This window comes from Crassostrea angulata, chromosome 5, assembly GCF_025612915.1.
Source record: "Crassostrea angulata isolate pt1a10 chromosome 5, ASM2561291v2, whole genome shotgun sequence".
Classification (NCBI taxonomy): Eukaryota; Metazoa; Mollusca; class Bivalvia; order Ostreida; family Ostreidae; genus Magallana; species Magallana angulata.
In genome coordinates this window covers 7613157-7639558 of record NC_069115.1, presented here as the reverse complement: position 1 = coordinate 7639558, position 26402 = coordinate 7613157, and the positions used below count along the sequence as shown (strand labels likewise).

Genomic DNA, 26402 nt, shown 5'->3' with positions numbered 1-26402 from the left:
ATTTAATGACTCTGTGGCTCTCTGTTTTACCTGTGTCGGTGTGAGTCAGAGACTTGGGTTTCTGGGCGATCTGGAGGTAGTACAGCAGGGCCCCGTACAGATTGGCCCTCACTCTCTGCTGACCTCCACCTAAATAGAATTATACCAATAAATTTTCATTTTACAAGAGAATCTCCTTGATTTTTAATAGATTGGTTGTGTTTATTCATTTAAACAGAATTGACTCACTAGACAACAGGATGTGGTCTATGACCCCTCTGAGCACCAGTTGCAGTGAGGAGGCAAACTGTGTCCTTGACCCTGACCCCTGACCCCAGGCAGTAGTTTGACCCAGACCTGGGGTGGCATCCAGCATAGAGAGAAAGGTGGAGGGGTCATCCTCAGTGACAGGTTCCTGACAGAAACACTGACGCAGGTTTGTCATCAAGGTCAGGATAATCCCCGCCACAGGGGCAGTTAACTCTGTCAGAGCATCGTCCTCAGTAACCTAAGACAAATTCAATGTTTATTTACAAACATCTACATTTATTTACATTGTACATGTAATTCCAGTTATACCACAATAACATGAAATATTAAAATATTTCACAAAATCTTACACATATCAATGAGTTTTACTGCTTCTAATTATTTTGATTGACTCTCCACAAGGAGAGATGTTGAAACCCAATGTAAACCTATTTCGTTCTCAATCAAGCATTCATGTAACTCATTTAGTAAACATGATATCAATTTACATACACAGATATCACTGCACATAGAGAAGGATATCACTGTATGAAGTAATATTTATTACTGTGCAAAGAAATCACTGTACATATATAGAGTCATGAATAAATGAACAGACAGATATCACAGTACACAAAGCAGAGTTTCCAAACTACTGGTCCTACCGGCAAAACCGATAGAAAATAAAAATGTCTGATAACATTTCATATATTACTGGTTTGTGGCGCTTACATTGCTCAAATGTGTATCTGACAAGGAGAGTATAAAATAAATTGTAAACGGAACAGAAATAAATTAAAGACTGCATATTTTGGAGTCATTTATTAAAAAACAGAGCAGAAATTAATTCTAGATTATATATTTTAGAGGGTTTTTTTGTAATGAAAGCTCTTTATATTTTGTTTAGTAATTTCAAAACATTGAACAACTACTGTAACACTAATAACTGTTTTATTCTGACTGATAAAATTTGCTCCAGACTGGTAGTACATGCTTAGTCATTAGCCCAAATAACCGATAGAAATTTCTGGTTTTCAGAAACTCTGCAGAAACAGATATCACAGTACACAGAGACAAAATATCACTGTAGAGAGACAGATATCACCATACACAGAGTAGAGATGTTGACAGATACCACCGTACACAGAGTAGAGATGTTGACAGATATCACCGTACACAGTAGAGATGTTGACAGATACCACCGTACACAGAGTAGAGATGTTGACAGATACCACCGTACACAGAGTAAGACATTGACAGATATCACTGTACACAGAGACAAAATATCACTGTAGAGAGACAGATATCACCATACAAAGAGTACAGACATTGACAGATATCACTGTACACAGAGACAAAATATCACTGTAGAGAGACAGATATCACCATACACAGAGTACAGACATTGACAGATATCACCATACACAGAGTACAGACATTGACAGATATCACCGTACACAGAGTACAGACATTGACAGATATCACCGTACACAGAGTAGAGATGTTGACAGATACCACAGTACACAGAGTAGAGATGTTGACAGATACCACCGTACACAGAGTAGAGATGTTGACAGATATCACCGTACGCAGAGTAGAGATGTTGACAGATACCACCGTACACAGAGTAGAGACGTTAACAGATACCACCGTACACAGAGTAAGACATTGACAGATATCACTGTACACAGAGTAGAGATGTTGACAGATACCACCGTACACAGAGTAAGACATTGACAGATATCACTGTACACAGAGTAGAGATGTTGACAGATACCACCGTACACAGAGTAAGACATTGACAGATATCACTGTACACAGAGTAGAGACGTTGACAGATACCACCGTACACAGAGTAAGACATTGACAGATATCACTGTACACAGAGTAGAGACATTGACAGATACCACCGTACACAGAGTAAGACATTGACAGATATCACTGTACACAGAGTAGAGATGTTGACAGATACCACCGTACACAGAGCTCAGACATTGAACTGACCTTTTGCTGGAGTTCCTGAAGGAGCTCGAACAGCACGGTCTGTCTGTCCTCAGGGGTGAGGAGATCCTCGGGGCAGGCGGTCAGTAACACCTCCGTCACCTGACGCCACGCCTCCAGCGCCTGCTGTTTGGTGTACAGCTCCTGCCGGATTCTGTTCCGTCGTACGACATGTTGTAGAATATTCTCCACCTCCTAAAATCATCATAACAGCTTAAAAAAAATAATGCACTGATATTTTGCATTTTACTTGAATTCTATTTACTTTGCACATCATCTACACAACAAATTCTTTCAAGTTGAGATGGGTAACGTTTCTCCTTTGACCTTTACCTCTAACACTCGAGGTCGCTGGGTGACCATGATGTTACCCTGGACATTGTTGAGTTCATTCATTAGAACCCTGTGCAGTCGTCTGACGTCACAATACAGCACGTCTTGTTCAGTCTTTGTCTCCACGCTCTGAATGGCTTGTTCTATCATCGACAGTTCGAAAAACTCCAGGTGCATTGTGGGAGGATAGCGCTGAGAGAAGTCTACCTCATCAAGTAGTCCGAGCAACTTCCTACGGACCTGGCGACCTAGAGACACAGTTTATAAATAGAATCATTCACACTGTAACAGGATATATTCAGATGGAGAAACAAATGAACAAGTTAACATTTTGCTATGCTGGCTGTAGATAATATTCTTAGCATAGCATTTTTTACTGTGATGTTCTTCTACAACCCAATGCCTCAAAATGCACTCCATGTTACACCTACTGCTATTTCATGTACAATGTATTGCAGATGTCTTGCATTCTGGTACTTACTGCCTTTTGCTATACCTGTGTATATGTACTTACTTCTGAATGGCCGGGAGGTCTGGGACAGGTAGGACATCTGTGCACTCTGGTCGGTGAATCTGTCATAGGTCAGGTCTGTATCCTCTCCTCCCATTGGCTGGAACACTGTAACAGGAAAAGAAATCATCTCACTGTTAGCTCACGCTGAATTTACATGTACATTATTTTAAACCTGGTCTATATTCACTGTGTTTGATTTTACTCATAATTAATGTTGGTGCAATAACTTTTTAAAGATTTTTCCCCACTTATTTTATATGATCTTTTGGACATTTTACCAGCATCAACCTCTGACCTCACCTTAGTGACCCTCTGATCCAACATCCAGAAGGGTTCTCATTGGTCACTGGGAGTGTGAACTTTGACCTTACCTGAGTGATTCTATGACTTATCCTCTAGTGGGACTCTCATTAGTCGCTGGGTGATTGACCTATGACCTTACCTGAGTGACCTTCTGACCCGTCGTCTAGCAGTGCTCTCATTAGTCGCTGGGTGTGTGACCTTTGACGGTTAAGTGCCGTCAGTCGCAGTTCAATGGCAATGAGCTTCATAAGCCAGGACTGAGCGATCATCACGGGCCGCTCTGCAAAAGATACACTTCATTCAAGTTAAAGCTGATTTAATTGGCATTACAATACATTAGGTATTATACGGACCATCACTGGTTGTAATGTAAAATTAACTAGAGGTACTGTGAGCAAGCTCACAATTGATACCCCCCGCTAAGAAAACAAGAGGCCAATTGGCCTTAACGGTCACCTGAGTAGCATATATCCAATACACAAACTTGTCATGGAGTCTCATATATGCATCTAATTAATTAGGTTTCTTACTGGAGTAGAAAAATCATAAATTTGTGATGACAACCACATTTAATTCAAAAAGAACTGTGAAACCTATAATTTTGGTGAAAAACTAAAAGATCTGGTCTACAAAATAATGAATTCAGTTTTCCTTTTAGGTGTGTGGGAGTAAAGAAGATAATTTTTTAACGTTATATGCATTAACATCTATACATCCATTTTGGCCCTGCCCTAGAGTCAAAACCCATACCCCAGGGGACATGAAAATTAAAATTTCAGTAGAGGACTTCCTGGTAAACATAATTATTAGTCGTTTTTTTTTATACAGATGTGTGAGAATAGAGAAGAAGATTTTTAAACATTATATGCATTAACACTTTATTGCCATATTGCCCCCCCCCCCCCCTCATGTCCTGAACCCCTGACCTAGGGGCCATGAATTTCACAATTTAGGTAAAGGAGATTGTGGATATCATAACCATGTATTCAGTTTTTTGCCCACATGTGTGGGAGTAGAGAAGAAGATTTTTAAAAATTTAAATCATTTTTACTATATGGCCATATTGGCCCCACCCTAGAGCATGAACCCCTGATCGAGGGGTCATGAATTTCACAATTTTAGTAGAGAGCCTCATGGACATCATAATCATGCATTTAGTTTTTAACAAATATAAATGGGAGTAGAGAAGAAGATTTTCTAAGATTTAATACATTTTTACTATATGGCCATATCGGCCCCACCCTAGAGCCTGAACCCCTGACCGAGGGGTCATGAATTTCACAATTAAGGTAGAGGGCTTCATGGACATCATAACCATGCATTTAGTTTTTAACAAATATATATGGGAGTAGAGAAGAAGATTTTCTAAGATTTAATACATTTTTACTATTTGGCCATATCGGCCCCACCCTAGAGCCTGAACCCCTGACCCAGGGGCCATGAATTTCACAATTTAGGTAGAGGGCTTCATGGACATCATAATCATGCATTTAGTTTTTTACAAATATATATGATAGTAGAGAAGAAGATTTTCTAAGATTTAATACATTTTTACTATATGGCCATATTGGCCCCACCCTAGAGCCTGAACCCCTGACCCAGGGCCATGAATTTCACAATTTAGGTAGAGGGCTTCATGGACATCATAACCATGCATTTAGTTTTTAACAAATGTATATGGGAGTAGAGAAGAAGATTTTCTAAGATTTAATACATTTTTACTGTTTGGCCATATTGGCCCCACCCTTGAGCCTGAACCCCTGACCCAGGGGTCATGAATTTCACAATTTAGGAAGAGGGCTTCATGGACATCATAATCATGCATTTAGTTTTTAACAAATATATATGGGAGTAGAGAAGAAGATTTTCTAAGATTTAATACATTTTTACTATATGGTCATATTGGCCCCACCCTAGAGCCTGAACCCCTGACCCAGGGGCCATAAATTTCACAATTTTGGTAGAGGGCCTCATGGACATCATAACCATGCATTCAGTTTTTTCCTCACATGTGTGGAAGTAGAGAAGAAGATTTTTGAAAATTTGGCTTTTTTTGCATATTTGGCCCCGCCCATGGCACCCCAGGGGTGGTAGAGCCATAAATTTCACAATTTAGATTCTTCTTACCATAGAGATGCTTCACACCAAAAATGGTAACGATTGGCCTGGTAGTTTTCAAGAAGAAGTTAAAAATGTAAAATTGTTAACGCACGACGCACGACGACGGACGAAGACCAATTGCAATAGGTCACCTGAGTGACTCAGGTGACCTAAAAATCATAACGCGTGTATTTTTGCTATTATAGAAAATATTGGATGAATCTATTTCACTGTCCATTTTCTATAAAAAACAACTGCTTTATTTTTGAAAACTGTTAATTTTTAGCTTCTAATATTTCCATTAATACAAGACATGACACAGACAGAATTTAGCTTTTTTGAAACAATGACCTTGAACTTTCTCAATTGACCTTGGGTCAAGGTCATGACACACCCTTTAATCATAAGCAATCTTTGTGTAAAGTAAGAACTTCCAATGTTTCCCCATAAGAAAGATATGGACCGGACACAAATTTTGCATTTTTTCTACCAGTGACCTTGACCTTGCCCAAATGACCTTGGGTCAAGGTCATGACACACCCATAGGTCATAAGCAATATTTGTGTGAAGTAAGAACTTCCAATGTTTCCCCATAAGAAAGATATGGACCGGACACGAATTTTGCACTTTTTCTGCCAGTGACCTTGACCTTGCCCAAATGACCTTGGATTAACGTCATGACACACCCTTAGGTCATAAGCAATCTTTGTGTGAAGTAAGAACTTCCAATGTTTCTCCATAAGAAAGATATGGACCGGACACGAATTTTGCACTTTTTCTGCCAGTGACCTTGACCTTGCCCGAATGACCTTGGGTCAAGGTCATGACACACCCTTAGGTCATAGGCAATCTTTGTGTGAAGTAAGAACTTCCAATGTTTCTCCATAAGAAAGATATGGACCGGACACGAATTTTGCACTTTTTCTGCCAGTGACCTTGACCTTGCCCAAATGACCTTGGGTCAAGGTCATGACACACCCTTAGGTCATAAGCAATCTTTATGTGAAGTAAGAACTTCCAATGTTTCTCCATAAGAAAGATATAGACCGGACACGATTGCACAGACAGACGGACAGACAGACAGACAGACAGACAGACGGACAGACGGACGGACGGACAAGGTGATTCCTATATACCCCCCCAAACTTTGTTTGCGGGGGGTATAAAAATCTTCTTAAGAACCAACCATGATTTTATTGCTGTTACCTAGTACTTAAAAAAAAAAAATTGGTGGATTTGGAACAGCTCTAATTCTTCATGTATAGAACTTGTAAAACAAACTTAATTGATTTAAAAGCCACCAACCATGTAGGAACCTATTTATAAGCACTAGAATTAAAGGTGGTATAGAAGAACAGTGAAAAAAAAATAAACATGAACGGAATTGATAATATAGTGTTATTATGTTCTTTATTTCTGACATCACATCTTAGGGCAGTCATAGTTGGTCAAATTTACTGAAAAGAGTTCATAGTGCAAAATCAAACATACTGTAAAACTGTTGAGTAAAAGGCAGGTGTTGGAGTTGTCGGTACAGGAAGTCACGCGTGGTGCGTAAGTATCTCAGCGTGGGGGTGGACGTCTCTTTGTTGGCGGCCAGTAGATAGATCAACTTGTAGGCGAGCTCGGCCAGGCGGGGTGTGTCCCTCAGACAGGACGGCCCAGAGTGTGTCCCCACCCCCCGCTCCAGAAGGGATAGCACCGCATGTAGACAGGTCTTTGGGGAACCAAGGATTCCTACAACACAACCACTGTAAGTTTATCATTATTCTATAAATTAATGCACACAAGTGTTGTATAATAATATCCTTTGAATACAAGCATGCAAATAATGATTGCTTCAAATCTTTTAAAAATTAATCAAAACTTCATTCTGTTGGCATGGCATAACTCTCTGCATTTAACTTTTGAACAGCTACATGTTTATACATGTACATTCATTAACATTACTATTTTAAATCAATTAAGAACTGTGTAAAAAAAATAAAAAATGAGGTTCTCTCGAGTGTTTCAAATGAAAAACTGTACATGCATTCAAACATCATCTTCAAGAACTGACATAATATAAAATTGGAAAATTTGTATTCAAGTTTCAATTTTATGAGTGAGTTATACTTACCAGTCATTATATACATAAGGATATCTTTCCCGTATAAACGTTCGTAACTCGCGGGCAAGCGTTTTAAAGAATAAGATTCAAGCGCTTTAAAGACTGAGATCACCTCTCAGACGCTTGCCCAAATCAGTTCATATAGGCGGGCAACAAAACGTTCCCAACCTACATGATAAAACACCTTTACCCCTTAAAAAATTTTCTTTTGGGTGGGAGGTGGGAAAGTTGACTGGTAAGTATAACTCACTCATAAAATTGAAACTTGAATACAAATTTTCCAATTTTATTTCGTTCGTTATACTTACCAGTCATTTTATACATAAGGATAAATTAGATTCTAAAGCAATCTAACTAAATGGAGGAAAAGAAAATTTTTTCTTACCTAAAAACTTTAAAAAAATTCCGGTATTTCTCCCAATACCATCTCGTAGTCTTCATATATACACTATATACACAATCACGAAGAAATATTTCTTCATGCAACTCGCCGGAGATGATCTCCTTTAAACACATTGTTTCTATTTACACAGAACAAAATACAATACATGTACTACGTTTGTTTCACTTATTTACAGCACATCTAAGAACTGGAACACAGTCATCTACATCCCTCAAATAAAATTTACAAAAAGTAGATTCTTTACTCCAATCTGCTGCTTCTATAATTGATTTAACTGAAGCACCATTAAATAAAGCCCATGAAGGTCCTAAGGCTCTTGTACTATGTCCTTTAACATTTGATTTTTTCTGATTTTCATAAGCCATATGAATAGTCTGAACAATCCATTTTGATATAGTCTGTCAAAAATAACTTGTTGCCATCTTTAAGTTTTTCTCTAAAAACCTCAGTTTTTTTCAAATAGAAATAAAGGCACCTCTTTGGATCCAATAATTTATTTTCTGGAAACGCAGGAACAAATATCTTTGTTCCATAATGATTAGGTCGATCTTGTTTTGCCAAACCTTGTCTAATGAAAGTTACTCCCTTTTTCTGAATATTGACCCATCCTTCTCCAAGTTTGAGAGCTTGTAGATCACTGCATCTCCTGAAAGTAGTAATTGCTATTAAAACAAGAGGCCCATGGGCCACAAATCGCTCACCTGAACAATAGTCCTTGTATCATTTTATTTCGAAAGGGTTTATTATGAAGTGAACTCTGAATAAATATTGTAAAACTCATATATTTCAAGATTTTGCCATACATTAAACAATATATAAAAAGAAGAAACAATTCTATCTTTGGCATGTTTTTATTCATAGTTATTTTACATATCAACTGAGACTGAATTTTAAGCTCTAAAATACCCATTTGCAGTAAAAAAAAAAAAATCCAATTTCACTGAAAAAATTGAATTATATTCATTAAATAATTAAAAGATGATATTGGCATCTGTTTTGTATTTCAATCATTAAAAGCTTCTTTATCGATTCATCAAATAAAAATATTGCAGGTGTGATGAGGACATAAGGCATGTTAGATTTTGCATTTTTATCGATCATCTGTCTTATAGACTAAACTCAAAAAACATGGAAAGTCTATATATAGTTGATAAAGTCTATCAATGATTCCTACTTTTTTTCCATATCTTTTGTTCCTTTATCTTTCCTAACTGTGTGTTTGTGAATCAAAACTTCGTAAAAACTAAGATCCACACCTTTTTGAAGTTGTTTGAATTTATGATCTTTGATCCCGATCACTTGTATCCCGATATGTGAGTAATTGATGTCGGGATTGAAATTCCAAAAAAACAAAAAACTAGTCGATAAACATACACATGTGTAACCAGATAATTTAACGATGATAATCTTATCATGGAAATTTCTTTTTTTTTTTTTTAATACTTCTTTTAATAAAACATGATTTAAACAATTTAGAATCTGCACTATCTCAAAATGATTGCACAGTAATCTCACAAACTGTAGCATTGTAATTCTTAAAAAGAAGAGTTTAAAACATTTTCCCATTATATAAGTCTATGTTAAACTTTGAACATATTTTGGAGCCGTATGTAGTATTAGTCCAGGGATCACGGTTTTCACAATTTAGAATCTACACTTTTAGGGTACTTGTATATTAATCTCACTAATTTTAGAACTGTAGTCCTTGAGAATACATTTTTAAAAACATTTCCCCCCATATATTTCTATGTTAAATTTGTCTTTTTTAATCAACTTTGAACCCCTCTTGGGACCCCAGTATTGACCCGGGGATCGCGATTTTTACAATTTAGAATCTTCACTATATATACAAGCTTTGGTGTAAATATTGGTATATCTGGTGTAGTGGTTCTTAAGAAGAAGATTTTTTAAGACACCCACCCAATTTTCACAGTTTCGCAATTATCTCCCTTTAAAAAAGGGTTGTGACCTTTATTTTAACAATTTAGAATCCCCTTCTCATAAGGATGCTTTGTCTCAAGTTTGGTTAAATTTGGCTCAGTGGTTCTAGAGAAGAAGTCAAAAATGTGAAAAGTTTACAGACGGACGGACAGACAGACGGACGGACGGACGGACGGACGGACGACGGACAACAGGTGATCAGAAAAGCTCACTTGAACCTTCGGTTCAGGTGAGCTAAAAATTGTTTTGAAAGTCAAATGTTTCAAAGATGCCTTAGCAATGGGTTCAAAAGGTGTACTTTGTAACATTTGTAGAACTTTAGGCAAGTCCCACTCAGGAACTAACTTAACTTTAGGTGGTCTAGAGTTAAACACCCCTTTCAAGAGTCTAATGATATATGGATGTTGACCTACTGAAATTTTCCCCACTGGTGGTAAAACTGATGACAACATTGATCTATACCCTGCAATGGTTCTATACTGAAGACCTTTAGCATAAAGATCGGTCAAAAAACTAGCTACTTGTACTAGAGATGCTGAATAGGGATCAATTTTCCTTGCACTACACCAGCTATTAAATTGTTTGAATTTGCAAGTATAATCTTTTTGGGTGCCTGATCTCCAACTTGCTGCAAGTAAGGTTCTAGTGTCTTTAGAAAAACCCTTTTCTTTGAAGCCTCTGTCGATAGAAGCCATGCAGTTAACTGTAGTACTTCTACATTTGGATGGAAAATTTTTGTGTTTGGTTGTTGAAGTAACTGTGGGCAATTTGGAAGTTTCAATGGCACAGCTATTAAAAGTTGAAGTAGTTCTGTGTACCAAGGCATTCTTGGCCAGAATGGAGCTATCAGAATTACCTGACAATTGTATTGTCTGATATGTTGAAGAACTTTGGGGATCAAACACATTGGGGGATATGCATAGAGAAACATCCCTTCCCAAGGAATTGTCAGAGCATCTAGTGCATAGGCTTGATTTTGAGGATACCATGTACAACATATTTGAGTTTGACGATTGTGAACTGATGCAAACATGTCTATCAATGGATGTCCCCACATTTGAAAAATTGTCTGAACTATTTCTTTGTTCAACATCCATTCTGTTTGTCTGATCTTGACCCTGCTCAAATGATCTGCTAAAACATTCAACTTCCCAGCTATATGTGCAGCCTTCAATTTGATATTTTGACTTATTGCCCAATTCCAAAGATCCCAAGTTTGGTAACAAAGACGAGGAGATTTTGTTCCCCCTTGTTTGTTTATGTACTGAACTACTGTTGTGTTGTCGCATCTGATCAACACTGTTTTGTTTTGAATTTGTCTTTGAAAGTGTTTCAAAGTCAAAAATACTGCTTCCATCTCTAGACAGTTGATATGCCATTTCTGTTGACAACTGTCCCATGATCCTTGAACTATCTGATTGTTGAGACGACCCCCATACCCTGTTAGAGATGCATCTGTAGTTATGGTCATTCCTATTTCTTCCAGTTGCAGAGATTTGCCCCTGAAAATGTTTGCTGTATTTAACCACCACTGTAGGTGTAATTTGAGATGTTGTGTAATAGGAATTACCTTCTCCAAATCTAATGAACTTGGTTTCCAAAAACTTAAAAGGTGTAATTGTACTGGTCTCATATAAAGATGAGCATTGGGAATTAGATCTATGCAAGAGGAAACTATTCCTAACCATTGCAGAAGATCTCTGGCTGTTTTCTGACCCTTCATTAACATTTTGGTTGTGTGTACCAAATTTATCAATCTGTCTTGAGATGGAAGAACTATTTTTTGTTTGAACAGAAACAAAGCTCCCAGATAAACAATTGATTGACAGGGGTCTAGACAAGATTTCTTTTTGTTGATTATGAAACCTAGTGAAACCAGAAGATTCAAGCATATCTCTCGATCTTGAATTAAGTTTTCTTTGCATTGGTTTACTACCAACCAATCGTCCAAATACACTACTAGGCGAATATTGCGTGCTCTCAGATAAGCAGCTACTACTGATACTATTTTGGTGAACACTCTTGGTGCTGATGTTGGACCAAAACATAGCGTTTTCCATTGGTAACACTGATTTTGTACACAAAACCTTAAAAATTTTCGGTGTTTTAGAAAAATTGGTATGTGTAAATAAGCATCTGTTAGATCGATTGATATTGCCCAATCCATTGGTTTCACTACATTCAAAACTTTGTTCAATGTGTCCATTTTGAAATGTTGTTTCTTGAGATACCGGTTGAGAGGTCTCAAATTTATTATGGGTCTCATTTTTCCGCATTTCTTTGGTACAAGGAAAAATGTACTGTAAAAACCTGACAGCTTCTCTTGTTGTGGTACAATTTCTATTGCATTTTTGCTTAATAATTCTTCTACCTCTTTTAACAAAACATCTATTTGTGCAGTTGCAATTGAAGTTTTTTTCACCCCCATAAACATAGGTTTTTGGAGAAGTTCTAGTTTGTACCCTTCTTTGATTACTGACAAGACCCATTCGTCCTGAGTAATTTGATTCCAAATTTCCCTGAAAAATTTTAGACGACCTCCAACGGGTATCTCGGGAAACATTGCTAGCATGTTTACCTGTTCTAGATTCCAGTCATTTACTTGCCTTCTTTGGGATTCGAAAGGAATTCATTCTGTCAACAGATGTGGCCGCTGAAGTGGCTCTAGAATTGTCATCCCTTTGTTTGTAATCATAAGATCGTCGATTGAAATTTGATCTTTGAAATGTTTGTCCTCTATTATGGACAACAGATGTTTTTGGTCTCTTGAAAGTTCCTGAATTTTCACTTGTAGTTTCTGGAAATTTTCTCTTTTGATTTCTTTCATTCCATTCTGGAATTAAATCTTAAGTCTTTCTGTTCTTTTCGTTCTTTGAGTTTTTCTTCTAACTTTTTACCAAAAACACCATCATTTGTCAGCGGCAGACTTATAATTTTACTATGGATGTCTTTTAAAGTGACTAAACCAGTGTCTTGAGCTGCTGCTTTCCTTCTTATCAAATGATGAAGAGCTCCAGTTCTGCCCATCTGATCTATAGCTTTTGTGGACATGCAGAAAATATCTTTGATTGACTGTACTGTATCAACGTCTTGACTAGAAATAGAGTTTAACAAAGTTCCAAGAGCTTGTTGCATATATGCTATGGCAATGATACCCATACGGGCAGCTATCTGTCCTTGATAAGCTAAAGTTTCAATGCTCTTTAAAGGTTGTGTAACTAAGTTTCTATTTTTACCCCAACCTTTATTAGCCTTGCTTCCATGCTTTTTCCGAAGCATTGGTTCTAAAATATCATCCAAGCTTGGTACTTGAAGAAAATCTGAAGAATCTTTGTGTACAGGAAAACACTGTCTGTATTCATCTCTGTAAGCTGTTAACTTCTCTGGATCAGATGATCTCCATGACTTCATCAAGATTTCTTCTTGTGCCTTGTCTAAACAAAGACCTACTTTTTCTTCCTCTGTAGAAGAAACATTTCCAAAAATGTCATTCAGAGAAGTTTTTGTTTGATTAGAATCTGTGTTCTTATTTAGCAAATTCTGAAAACGATTATTATTAGAGTCTATTCTCATCTGATTCTGATCAGACTCTAACAGAAAATTTCTTTCAAAATCGTCAGATAGAGACACTTCGTCATCTCCCAATAATTCTCGTACTTCTCTAGTACTTGGGGCGAGAGATATCTGATCGTCCAAAGTAGGCACACTAACTGTCCTTTCAATACGGACGTCGCTCTCTAATGGAATAATAGGACGCATTCCCTCGGAATCGTCGTTATTCGTTTGCCTGAGTACAGGTCTCCGCGTGGCTACACCACCGGTATCCCGACACATAGGCACTGAATCGCCGTGAGCCTCATTAGACTCATCGGCATTTGTAAACACGTTGTTAGATAAAGTCTGTATACTTTCTCTAATGAAATTCATCATTGTGTCTAATTTGTCATTAAATTTATTTTCTAAAGCCTCAAACCTTTTGTCTGTTGCTTCTTTTTTGGCCGAACTTTTCTTTGAAGCTCGTGCACCTCTCGTACGAGACGCCATTATGGGTTCGCTATTTTGGCATTCAGAACCCGAGTTTAATTCTTCGGGTATCTCTGACTCTTCCATGTATGCCTAACTCAGTTATATCTTACATAGAAGAGAGAGAAAAAAATAAATCTCCGATAGAGAGAGATACTAAAAACGAACGTTCTTGTTGCACGCCGAAAGATGAACTGATTTGGGCAAGCGTCTGAGAGGTGATCTCAGTCTTTAAAGCGCTTGAATCTTATTCTTTAAAACGCTTGCCCGTGAGTTACGAACGTTTATACGGGAAAGATATCCTTATGTATATAATGACTGGTAAGTATAACGAACGAAATAAAATTAATAAGTGTATATATTTTCATTATATCAATCCATTGTTTTACACATTTACCTGGGTCCTGCAGTAGAGTTTTGCTGACCGACTTCCTGATGTCAAACCCCAGCAGTAGGTGGGCCAAGTTTGGTGCCGGCTGGTCAAGAGATTTCAGTAAGGCCTGGAGCAAGAATTGTCTGGTGGAATTCCTGATGAAACCTATCTCCGTCGAATCATCTACATATATATCAAAAACAAGGTTATGAAAAATTATTAGCTTCAGCACTGTTAAACTTTCGTACTTAAACCGTTGCTATGTATATATTGTGCATGCATTGTATGAAAATAAATCCATATTCTGCACGATTTGTATGAAAATGAATCCAACCTTTACCAAACCTCAAACCCCTACCCTTCTCCATATTTATAACTAAAGACCAAATAAGAAACAGAAAGTCACTTTGACTGCCAAAAAGAATTGAAACAATAAGTTATATAGTCTACAATCTTAGACAATTTTAAAACAATGATATATTCTCCTCTGTATTTAACCTTGGTCATGTGACCCCTGTATTTGACCTTGGTCATGTGACCCCTGTATTTGACCATGTTCATGTGACCCCTGTGTTTGACCATGGTCATGTGACCCCTGTATTTGACCATGTTCATGTGACCCCTGTGTTTGACCATGGTCATGTGACCCCTGTATTTGACCATGGTCATGTGACCCCTGTATTTGACCATGTTCATGTGACCCCTGTATTTGACCTTGGTCATATGACCCCTAAGCCTGACCTTGGTCCTCAGGGAGAAGTATGGTCCTCTCCACGACCTGTTCTGGCTCCTCCACCTCCAGACAATCTACAAAGCCATGCAGCAGCTCCAGGTGGGCTGTCTGGAACAAAAATCCAGAGAGTAGAAAACACATCAAATATCTAATAAATCCACAAAGCCATACAGGCACTTCTGGAACAAATATATTAAAGAAAGGCAAAGCATAATAAATCTAGCTCAACCAGAATAGCAGATTGCAGTAATACATGTATGTTGCATTATCCTTCGACTTTGGAGATCATGATACAAATAAATTAAAAGTATTCTATAGCATTCAAGTAAAAATTGTATTTCTTAGGCAAAAGAGAAATAAGTTTTCTGCGGGGTAACCCTACCTGATTGGCTGTGAACAGGTTGACGAGGGCGACCTGTACGGGAGCAGAGTGACACACTCGGTACAGGATCTTCATGGCTGACTGAGCGTGCTCAGGAAGAGGCTGGCCAAACTGGACAAACCTGATTTATAAATGGATTAATCATTCAAAGCAAATGTCTTAAAATTAACCTGCTTTCAATTCACATTTCGGCATGTATAACTCTTAAAATACTTTGGTTTGTTTAAGATAAAAAAACAAAGAGCTAAATAGAACAAACTGTATATGTACCATATCAAGTGGGGAGTTCTTATCCTCTCTGACTTACTTTGTGATGTTAACAAGGTGGTCTGCTTTCCCGCTGCGTGGGTTAATGCTCAGCAGCAGGCGATCCATGGCGGACACCATGGCTGAGGCCCCAGTCTCCCGACAAGCGTCCATAAATGTTCCGGACTTCTCCAGACTCGTCTCGATCAGTTGAAGGCAGAGCAGACCGGCCAGTTCCAGGGATTCTTGTCCTGAAAATCAATGATCATTACTGTAAAGAATGGCTACCCACATTAGATCCTGGTCCTTAAACTAATTGTTGTTACCGTAAACACAGAGAAAAACTTTCACAAAAACCTTCATGAGATTTGTTGAATGCTAGGAAAATATTCTAATGACATAACATTGCTATCTTTCCATTCATGAACCATGATTTTTATCTACAATAAATGAGGAACAGAGACTTTGTCAGAGAGAACCCAAGTCTGACAGCAACCAATGATGTACATGTAAATACACATTGTGTACAAGGCTTGTTTATAACCCCAACAATGCATGTACTTATGAAAGTTGTGAGATTTCATTACAAGATAATCAAAATGTTTTACCTGGAATGGATTTGTAAGTTTCCAGTTGCTGAATGCAGTCATCTAGTATCCGTAAAACCTGAAAATTATAATAATTAAACTACACTGAAATCCCAAATGAAATTAGAGAGTTCCTGTTAACACACTTGTAATTCTAACTCTAGAAAAATAAACTACCAATTAATGATAATCTTTAAAAGACATCAATAGTTTATGATGAAGACATTTTTTTTTTTACTACACAATTCTTTAAACTCCTCATATACAGCTACATTCAAATGTAAAACCTTGACACTCATTCAATGCTGAACAAGAATTTTTATATTTTTGGGAGTTGATTTTAATCAACTCTCCTATGCAGTTACTCTGGCAAACCGAAAGTGAAACAGTGCTTGGACCTAAGCACAAATCATCACCGCTGACAAGACTTAGTTCTTGAAAATAATAGAAAAATTCAAAGTAATGTATGCTAACGCATTGTTTTTCAAAGAAACTTATCAATAAACACTTTGAAAATAGTCAAATTTTATATAATACGAACAACTAAGAAATTTTTATAGTCTCATGTATTCCTACGCCAGAGTTTAATATAGCCTCGTTCAACCAAACGCTCGGCTGTCTCCAAAAATCTTTGACAAGCAGAAAGGCTTTCTTGCTTGTCGGAGATTAACGGAGACAGCCTAGCCTATAGTTGAACGAGACTAGAGTTCGATATCAATAGTGCTTTGATCCATAAAACTTTTAGAATTGCTTCGATTACTTATACATAGTTTGAAATCTATCTTTAAATATCACACAACATAATTTATATGGGGTTTCTCGAAATTCTTGACGGAAAAGTCTAAAATCCATATAATGAAAAAGTGCGTAATTCAAATACAGACTAGAAACTAATTGCCATGCAAGATAAGTTGATTTTAAGATAAATGATAATCGATAAAATCCAACTCCCGTCAGTACTTCAGTACTTTGATTTTTTTATGTGATCATACCGTGGACAGGAAGTGGGAGTCCTTCAGCATGTGGAGCATGATGATGTAACCCGGGGATTTGTGGACGGGGACCACGCCCCCCATCTGTACCTCCACGTAGTCCTCGACAAAGTCCTCCCCCACCACCTCGTACTCACGTAACAGCTTACACAGGACACGCAGACTGTCAGCCGCAACCTGCCACTGAAAACATTGTCACGAAAAACTCACAAGGTTCTATAGTATACCAAACACAGTAACTACACTGTACTAAAAGAAACAAAGAAACAATATCATACTCCAAATACAATCCAAATCTTTAACAGTTTATTCAAAATTCATAATATAATCTGTAATAGCTCGTACAGAATCTGCATTACTGCATAATCCAAATATTTACCATCAGATCTGCAGAAAAAAAAAAATTCTCAACCCTGATTGCTGTTAACTTCTCACCTTTTCTGATGGGTTTTTGTAACTTCTGGCATAAAACTTCTCAAACACACACCCCTTCACAAACTCTAGATACGGCTGGAACCCAGGGGCCCTGAGCCCCGCCCCTAGTCCTGGGGGAACAGGAATGTCTGTCAGGGAATCCATCAGGGACAGGAAGGCCCTGGTCATAGGGAACTCCTCCCCCCGGGCTTCCACCTCCTCCAGCTCCACCTACAGGGGAATCAGAGCATCAACGGCAGGTAAGCAGGTACAATGTAGCATTATCAATATCAGTAATCATCAAACCGAGGGATTTCTGTCACCTGATAAACATCTATTTTATTTAATAAACAATCATTTTCTGACTGATATTTCTATTTGCTAGATAACTTGTGTGCAAATAATGTTCGTATTGGGATAATTCTTTACCCAGTATTACAAGGACTAACCTGTATTCCCCCTTGAGCTGATGAACTGCCACCAACAGTGGATAGAATCTGAAACAAAGGGTAGATACAGCAACTCATCATAGAATTTCAAATGATTTCTTGAAATCTTGAACACATAACATACAATATGTAGATACCATTACAATAGTTTAACCATATATCACTATAATAATAATTATAATTTTATAACCAGTTTCAACAAGAATTTATAATATCGATATTTAATCACATACATGTTCATCTAGAATTATTAATGAATATTTTCTCCAAGAAACATAAATATCATGACTCAAGACCAAAAAACAAAACTCAAGACTTCTTGAGCTTCCACCCATTTTTCACAATCACAAGCTTAACAATACAACCATGAATCCCAGCTAACCTGTGAGGACTCCAGGGTGTGCCACAGACTGACCGCTATGTCTGGCGTCTTGCCAAACGCAGCGAGCAGCCTGAAGATCTCCGCCTTGAGGTAGAGTGGTATACTACAGGTCACCAGCCCAAACAGCACCACCACCACCTGCCACTGCTGGTTCTCACAGAACGCCACACGGCAGTTCTCATTCTAAAAAAAAATAAACACTCCCCATTATCAATGCACAAAATAAGCTTTTTATCTTTGAAAGAAAATCATAATTTATGACAGCTACTTGAGAAAGACTGTGTATCCTAACCAAAGTTGTCTTGCTGTTATGTTATGTGTGTATATACACAAAAGCATTCAAATTTACTGAAAAACTACTTATCAGATATCAAAGCCCAAAAAGCTTTTTGGAAAGAATTTTCATCAAATATAAAAAAAACACATGTAAAGTTTTTTAAAAAGCCTCAAAATCATCAAAATCACACCATATATACCAAGTACAAGTAAAATACTTACATATTCCGAGACCACTCGACACAATTTGAGGACACAGACCAGCCCCTCCAGCTCCTGGGGAGTGATCCCTCGGTGGTGAGGTCCCTGAGGACCTACCGATATGTGCATGTCCTGACTGCTGGGGACCTCGCGCCTCAGGCTGGTGTAGTACTGGTTCAGGGACACAAAGATGTGGTACCAGGACACGGCACTAGCGGGACCTCCTGTGATACAGAGGGCAGGGATGAGAAAACTCGAGCATTTCACTGACCAACACTATGCATTTGTTACAAGAAAAGACTGCTTTTAATTAATATAATATATTGAGCATTATATAACATCAAACTTGCATGTAAGGTATTTTACAGTAATTCTGAACAAAAACTATTAACCCGTGTTCTTTTTTCTCTGAATATAAGTCCTACAGGCAGTGTCATGTCATGGCATTTTCATTAATAAAGCTAGCCGAGTATACAAAATGTACATGTACATACAATATCCTTCCAGAGACTCTCATGTGCCATAATTGACCCATTGTCAAATAACCTACCTGACCCCATTCCGTTGACCTTCAGAAGGTCAAAGCAGTAGTGGGCAGATTGTGGGTTACTGCTCAGTCCAATCAGCATGTCGATGTAGGGAACATAGAGGGGCGGGGGGAGGAGATCCCCGGCCAGACGAATGAACTTGTACAGCGACACCTGTCAATGTAATACATCATCGATATACATGTATTTTCCCCACTTTGCACAGATCTATACATATACATTTACATATTGCTTTTTCTTGAATGTATATGAATTTCTTAAAAGTTTGATTTTGAAATTCATTTTTCATTCACAATTATTTGGTCATGCAAATGATATGGGTTTAATATTTTCATATGCATGCACAAGAATAACATTCACTTCAAACATTTTCTTAACTTTTTCTGCCATTACAATGAAAATGTACATGTATGCATAAACAGATGGTGTATTTCCTCTCCTTGGATTTGAGATGTGTGAGATGTACAAGTACCTGTCTTTGAGGCGGTCGGACATTGTAGGTCGTCTCGTGGGGCCCGTAGTTGTCCTGGGGACACCAGTACTCCACTGACAGCTGTAGTCCCAGGGGGTCCGTCCTGTACAAATCTCCTATCTGTAATTCATCAATCATAAAGAAGCACTTGAAATCACTACATTGTACTATATTATAACTATAATCCATACATAAAATGGCATCAAAGGGCAATAACTCTACACAACTCATATCTGTAATTCCCCAATCATAAAGAAACACTTGAAATCAGAACTCCATTATCAGTTCTACAAATTAAATGTCATCAAAGGGCAGTAACTGCTGACCAGTTTCATAAGGTACTGGAATCCATGACTGGCTGAAGTGGGCGGTTCCTGGTTGTTCTGTACTGCCGCCGCGATCCGGGCCGCTTCATCACCGCGGGTCCGCAGCTCCTTCACCTATACAAAAACACTCAGACACTAAGATTTTTTTTTAAAAATTGTCATTTAATTCTTTTAACATTAGTTAACAATAATATAAGATATATTTAATATCTAACCACTTTTAATAAGAGTGGCAGGAGTCAATTAATTGCTGTTTCAATGATAATAGATTGCCACAGCTTCAATTTTCATGAATCTTAGAAAAAGTCCTTTGAACAAAATCCTTACATCACCACGGATAAGCTGATGCAGACAAAAAACGTATTAAACTTGTCAATATTTCCAATAATGAATTATTCAGTTGTTATTTTAAATTTGATAAACTTGACAAGAATTACAAAGCATTACCCTGAGTGGCATGTGAAATATAAAATCTGTCACTAATCCATGCATTTTTCTCAGATAATATTCCTGGAAAACAAACACAAGAATGAATTAATCAAGTATTAGAGAATATCAATTTCAGAAGAGAGAGAGGGAACAAAAGTGCATGGTCATGTGACTGACCTCCTTATGGAATTCTGGGACAGCTACCACTGCCGTCTTCAGGAAGTGGAACACATTACCATCCAGGGCTTCATCAATGACTAACTCGTCCTCCTCACAAATCCCATTCACTCCTAAACGCAGGTACAAGTTTCATTATATAACATACTTACATAGCCTGTTCATCCCGAGACAAGAAATATGTTTCAGTACATTATAAACTCTTTTTATATTCTACCCACAAAAAAATAGATGTAAATTCATAAAGTGAGTGAAATATCCGAGAAACAACAAATAAAAAAAATGATCATTTAAAAGAAGTTGGAAGATGTATTGATAAGATTTGACTGCAACTTTGAGTACTGAGTTCATCATTAGACCCTTCCTCACCCTCCCTTACATGTTAACTACGAAATCTAGTTTTATCTGCAGGTTTTTGCTACCTCTTTGGGTTGTGAGTTCCCCCCCCTCCCCCGCCCCTCTCTTACCTGTTGGAGTCTGGTACTGGTTGAGCTGTCTCAGGGTCACCCCCCAGGCCAGCAGGACCACACTCTTGAGTCCGGAGTTACTCCAGGGCTGCCCTGACCTCAGTTCCTGATGAATGTCCGGGATATAATTGGGATCTGTCATCATGGGTAGTCGTTGTAACATCTCTGTAAAAGTCAACGGTTTACAATGCTTACTATTTCTACTTCTAAATAATTTTTGTCCCAATCATATCGTTCACATTAATCCACATGCAAAATTAAAATACATGTTCAGCTATTTCAAAGAAAGTTATGTGAGGTTGAATACAAAATGGGAAAGAGATTTTCCAAAAGACTTATCAGCTGTCTCATATGTGTACATAATTACATATACCCTAAATAATGAATACTGTGGTTTTATTCATAGTGTGGGCATCAGTTTTTGTGGATGCATTAAAATTCAGTTTAAAGGATAATGGAAAACCATCCCATTGAAACAATAAGCTAACAGATATTGTGGATATTTGTGGATTGATTGAACGACAAACTGAAAGTCCTCAAAAATTGGTCTTCAATTAATATTGATGAAACCGCACTATATGTACACATTGACAAAACATTTTCAAATATATCTTCACTTCAGCAACAATTTCAATTACACTGGATTAAAAGCTGTGTTCCCTTTTCTACATAACAGACTTGAGTGATTAGTGACTGACCTCTGCTATCCTCTTGGTCCAACAGGGTGACATCAAAACAATAGAGCAGCGTCATCAGCAGACACAGCGACACCGGCTCCAGACTCCCGTCAGCACTCATAGAGTTGTCTGCCCTTAGGTGCTGAATCAGCCTCAGGGTGTCAGCTTTACCCAGGGGCTGCTGGGTGGCCAGACAGAACAGGCAGTCGGCCAGGATAATCTGAATCTCTTTGTATAGGTCAGACACCTGTCAAAAATAATTTTCAGATAGACTGTTCTATGAAAACTGTTCTAGTCAAATTGTGTAGTACATATTGTTTTCAAGAGAAAAAAAGAGCAATTTAGTAGTAAAATGACAATGGTTAATGATGAACATGGAGCAACCTGTTTTTTGTGTTTAGGTGGACCAATAGCTCTGTCTTTCTGCAGTCTGTCCATTTCCTTTGTAAAGTCCATGTTGTTCAACTGATCTGTAACATCACAACCATTCACATCATAAAAAAACTTCACTCATTCAAATACCCTATTACAAATCCTTTAAAAGAGCCTTCATGTTTTATAATTAACACAAATCTTTCCTGAAAATTTATTATTGCAATACGTAATATCAGTTCAAAGTTAAAATTCAATTCATTGAACATTTTAAAAATAAATTTTTAAGGCAAAATCCTAACATCCTTCCCTATTTCTTCACCATGCATAGAGGATTTTACCGAGGATGGTGTTGATCAGACGATCTTTCTGTATCAGCTGATCTGTGTACTGGTTCACCATACTGGAAAGGTCAGGGGTCAGCTCCATAGTCCACATTCTTCCCTCCCTTGACTGGAGAAGGGTTCTAAGGGAGTTCACAAGACTTTTCTGTCCGTCATAGTATAAAAGTACAGCCACAAGGCCTCGGGTCAGTCCGGGAAATTCTGGCTGTTGTCTTTCACCTAAAATATAATGTTACCTAATTATACCTTCATTTGATATTTGATTGACCCACATTTCAATTGTAACATCCTTTCCCTTTCTTACAACTGGAATGACGAAGTGTTGAATTTAAGAGATATGCTCATTACTTGAAGTCAGTTTTGTTGGTACATTGAGGGCATGGAAATATTTAAGCATACCCTCCACATATATGTGCAATAGTAATAAACAATCAGAAAGAGATGAATTGTTAAAAAATCATTCAAATGTCTAGCGTCCCACCGTATACAGATTTAATTTTGTAAAATGACAATCCACCACTAAGTGTTCCCATTCTATAAAATGACAAACTCTACATATAATCTACTGTATATTCTGACTTTCTATCCTAAGGTATTGGATAGTTCACACAAAGACAAGAATATGCCATACAAAAGACCAAGATAGTCCACACAATTGACCCACCCGCCATCAAGAGTTCCACTGCCGCAATTTCACTCATCTGGAACAGGTCGCTTAGTATCAGGGCCTCCTCGATGAACTGTGACGAGAAGGTTTGCTTACTCTGGTCCCCCATCACCGGGAGACCCTCCTTCGTGGCTTTCTGCACGGCAGACCTGTACATCGCATTCTGGGGCTGGAATGAAAGTATTGTATGTTGCGTAATAGAACAGCACTATACTCATCAAAATCAAAGGCTATTTAAGTCAGATACATTTATTGTTTAGGTAAAACACTCAAAAATATCAAAAACTTTGTGTAACTGAGTAAATTTTGAGAAATTAGTAACCACATCAACATGCAAACATGTAACACAAGACAAAATAAAACTGTACACATTTTTCTTTGTCAAAATTCAATAAATCTCAAACAAATTTCACAAAAATATTTTTCAAATTAAACAATAAGTTCATATGGTGATTCTATGGATTATGATCCAAGAATTTTCTAAAATCCACATACTGGGTTCTTTAGTAGGGCTATGAAGTCTGGTTTGTGTTTCTTTAGTGCTATTTCCAAGTCATGGATGGCGTCTGGGAGTTTCCGGTGTATGGCAGCTTGAACGGTTTGTTCCAATTCCTTAAATGGCCCCCAGAGGCGGGCCTCTACAAAACCAAAGTATTCAGAATGAATGAATGAACAGACAATGGGTCAGTGTTACTTGTTTTTTGAAATTATATATATATTCATCATGCATGTTGATATAATCAACTTGCTGTTGATATAAATAAGTAACATGCTAACATATCATTAGCTTACATATTGACAGAAAAAAGGTAACATATATTATCATGTTTTTGTAACATTTACAGCAGCTGTCGTTATTTTCCATATTCCTCTAAATTGATTGTTATCTTGCATGATGACATAATATACATAATTATATGACATGTGGACATTGTTCTTGGATGTTGACTTAAATCATTTTGTTTGGAGTAGAATGTGCCATTAACATGATCAATGTTGTGATAAAAAATCCAATAAATACAAGACCTCTGGAATTCAAGAAATCCAGGTATCAATAATTAGAGTCAACATTCTGAATTCACCAGATAAATTTCACATTAAAGATATAGATGTACAGAGGAGTCTACAGCTATAATTAAGTGAGGCGTTCTAAATTTGGTAAAGATGAGCAGAAACATAAATAACACATTGTTATCTGGGTCATTCTCAAAAAAGGTGGATCTTTTCAAGTACCACTTGTTTAAAAACAAAGTACTTACAACCAGATTGAATTTATCATAGTTTGTATCGGGCATATCATGATGTTTGTTTGCTAAAATATGCCAACAGTACATCAAATGAAAATCTATAAAAATATCATATTTACAACCACATGAAAAGAAAACAGTCTTTGGTGTAACGCATAAGAAATATTCATAAATTTCATTAAATCTTATATTGTTCATGCATTTGGTTTGGTGTTAAAGTTAAATTTTTTGAAGTTTTTCTTGAACTTAATCATAAAACAAGAATTTAATAATGTATTTTCCTTAATTTTTCATATTTTGTTTGTGAATGAGAAATATGCATCTATCTCATGACATTTTATTGCACACTGAAAACTTCCTCTCCATTTAATGTCTGATTTTTTTTTGGGAGACACTTGTAAGTGACATGAAAAATAATCTTAAGTGAAAAAACCTCAATATTTCTTGAAAAATCTTTGAAAATAAAACAAAACAAGGGATGTTACACTAAGGACAATTATTGTTAGTCCAAATGTTATACCAAGGACAACCTTTATTTAAACACAATAATATCAGATTTCAAAATAGAGACAACTGAATGTTTTCATAGCTATAACTTATGAATGCATATATTTAACAGTAATCATTATCAATGTGCATAATAGTGCCCCTAAAGTCAAATTATTGACACAATTTAGTTCCAGTATGTTTCACCAAGGACACTTATGCTACACCATGGACTTTGTCTGTTATAAGAATCAAAGTTTTAATATTTCAATTTGTTTTGAAAGCTTGAATGTATTTTAAATGAATTCAAAATTACCAAATGCACTTTTCAGCAGATATATTATACATGTTACTGTTATTCTCTACAAGTTCAGGCTTAAAATTTAAGTTTGTTATACAAAAGACACAACATGTTACACCATGGACACCATTTTATCTAGTTGATGAATAATTTTAGTATTTTATTATACTACATTGCATAATCTGTCATAAAATGTATTTATACAATACTTGTTTTATTAATTTTTCTATCAGAAATACATGCATGGGAATTGAAATACTCTTTTGTGTAACATTAAAAGTCCTTGGTAACACATTTTGTTTAAAGTCAAATAATATTTTTTAGGGAAAATTTGGCTTAAGCTGCAAGTCCAATATCAAATTCAATATTAATTATACTTGAATTGATAAATTTGATTTAATTTGACAATGCTGAATTTTTTTAAAATGAATATTTTAGGTCATATGTCCTTGGTGTTAATTGTACGTGTCTTTGGAGTAACAAAATATTGCATGATTGAGAAGTAATCTAGATCTACAGCAAACAGATGCATCAACATTATATATAAGCATAAACTAACAAATGTGATACATTGTGATATATTTATTGAATAATTTCATCATATCTTTCCCAAAAAAATAAATTATGTAAATTATAGTCTCTTGGATAACAGTGATAGTCTATGGTGTAACTTTTTGTTCTTGTTACACCAAGGACTGTTACACAAAGGACATATTTATGAATTAACTTGTCTCTGCTAAATAATTACTGCTCCCTCAGAGTAAAAGAGCATATTATCTGCTACAACAACACATAGCAATAGTTTGTCTGTTTTCCAGAGTGTCTAAATATTTCTTTTTCCTAAGTATTTCCTGTTAGCCCAAAGACAATATAAAAAGTTACACATTTATTTCTACTT

The 26402-nt window shown here is 36.8% G+C and overlaps 1 protein-coding gene and 1 pseudogene across 1 annotated transcript in view; both read right to left on the bottom strand.

Annotated features, from left to right (window-relative positions):
* Window positions 1-26402, bottom strand: part of LOC128183543 (nuclear pore complex protein Nup205-like) — a 35479-nt gene that overhangs the window by 8130 nt on the left and 947 nt on the right. The window contains exons 2-29 of the mRNA XM_052852598.1: window positions 23966-24108; window positions 23468-23639; window positions 22801-23022; window positions 22472-22557; window positions 22109-22334; window positions 21411-21575; window positions 20944-21056; window positions 20785-20847; window positions 20338-20451; window positions 20012-20131; window positions 19542-19692; window positions 19013-19215; window positions 18515-18697; window positions 18133-18180; window positions 17705-17914; window positions 17270-17452; window positions 16299-16356; window positions 15752-15941; window positions 15445-15565; window positions 15071-15170; window positions 14354-14512; window positions 6971-7216; window positions 3519-3659; window positions 3077-3181; window positions 2563-2810; window positions 2233-2424; window positions 229-487; window positions 31-129 (exon numbers count right to left, since the gene is read on the bottom strand). Of these exons, the coding sequence (XP_052708558.1) occupies window positions 31-129; window positions 229-487; window positions 2233-2424; window positions 2563-2810; window positions 3077-3181; window positions 3519-3659; window positions 6971-7216; window positions 14354-14512; window positions 15071-15170; window positions 15445-15565; window positions 15752-15941; window positions 16299-16356; window positions 17270-17452; window positions 17705-17914; window positions 18133-18180; window positions 18515-18697; window positions 19013-19215; window positions 19542-19692; window positions 20012-20131; window positions 20338-20451; window positions 20785-20847; window positions 20944-21056; window positions 21411-21575; window positions 22109-22334; window positions 22472-22557; window positions 22801-23022; window positions 23468-23639; window positions 23966-24108 (4320 nt within the window). The remainder of the gene's footprint in view (window positions 1-30; window positions 130-228; window positions 488-2232; window positions 2425-2562; window positions 2811-3076; window positions 3182-3518; window positions 3660-6970; window positions 7217-14353; window positions 14513-15070; window positions 15171-15444; window positions 15566-15751; window positions 15942-16298; window positions 16357-17269; window positions 17453-17704; window positions 17915-18132; window positions 18181-18514; window positions 18698-19012; window positions 19216-19541; window positions 19693-20011; window positions 20132-20337; window positions 20452-20784; window positions 20848-20943; window positions 21057-21410; window positions 21576-22108; window positions 22335-22471; window positions 22558-22800; window positions 23023-23467; window positions 23640-23965; window positions 24109-26402) is intronic.
* On the bottom strand, window positions 7267-14204 carry LOC128183545 (uncharacterized; annotated as a pseudogene).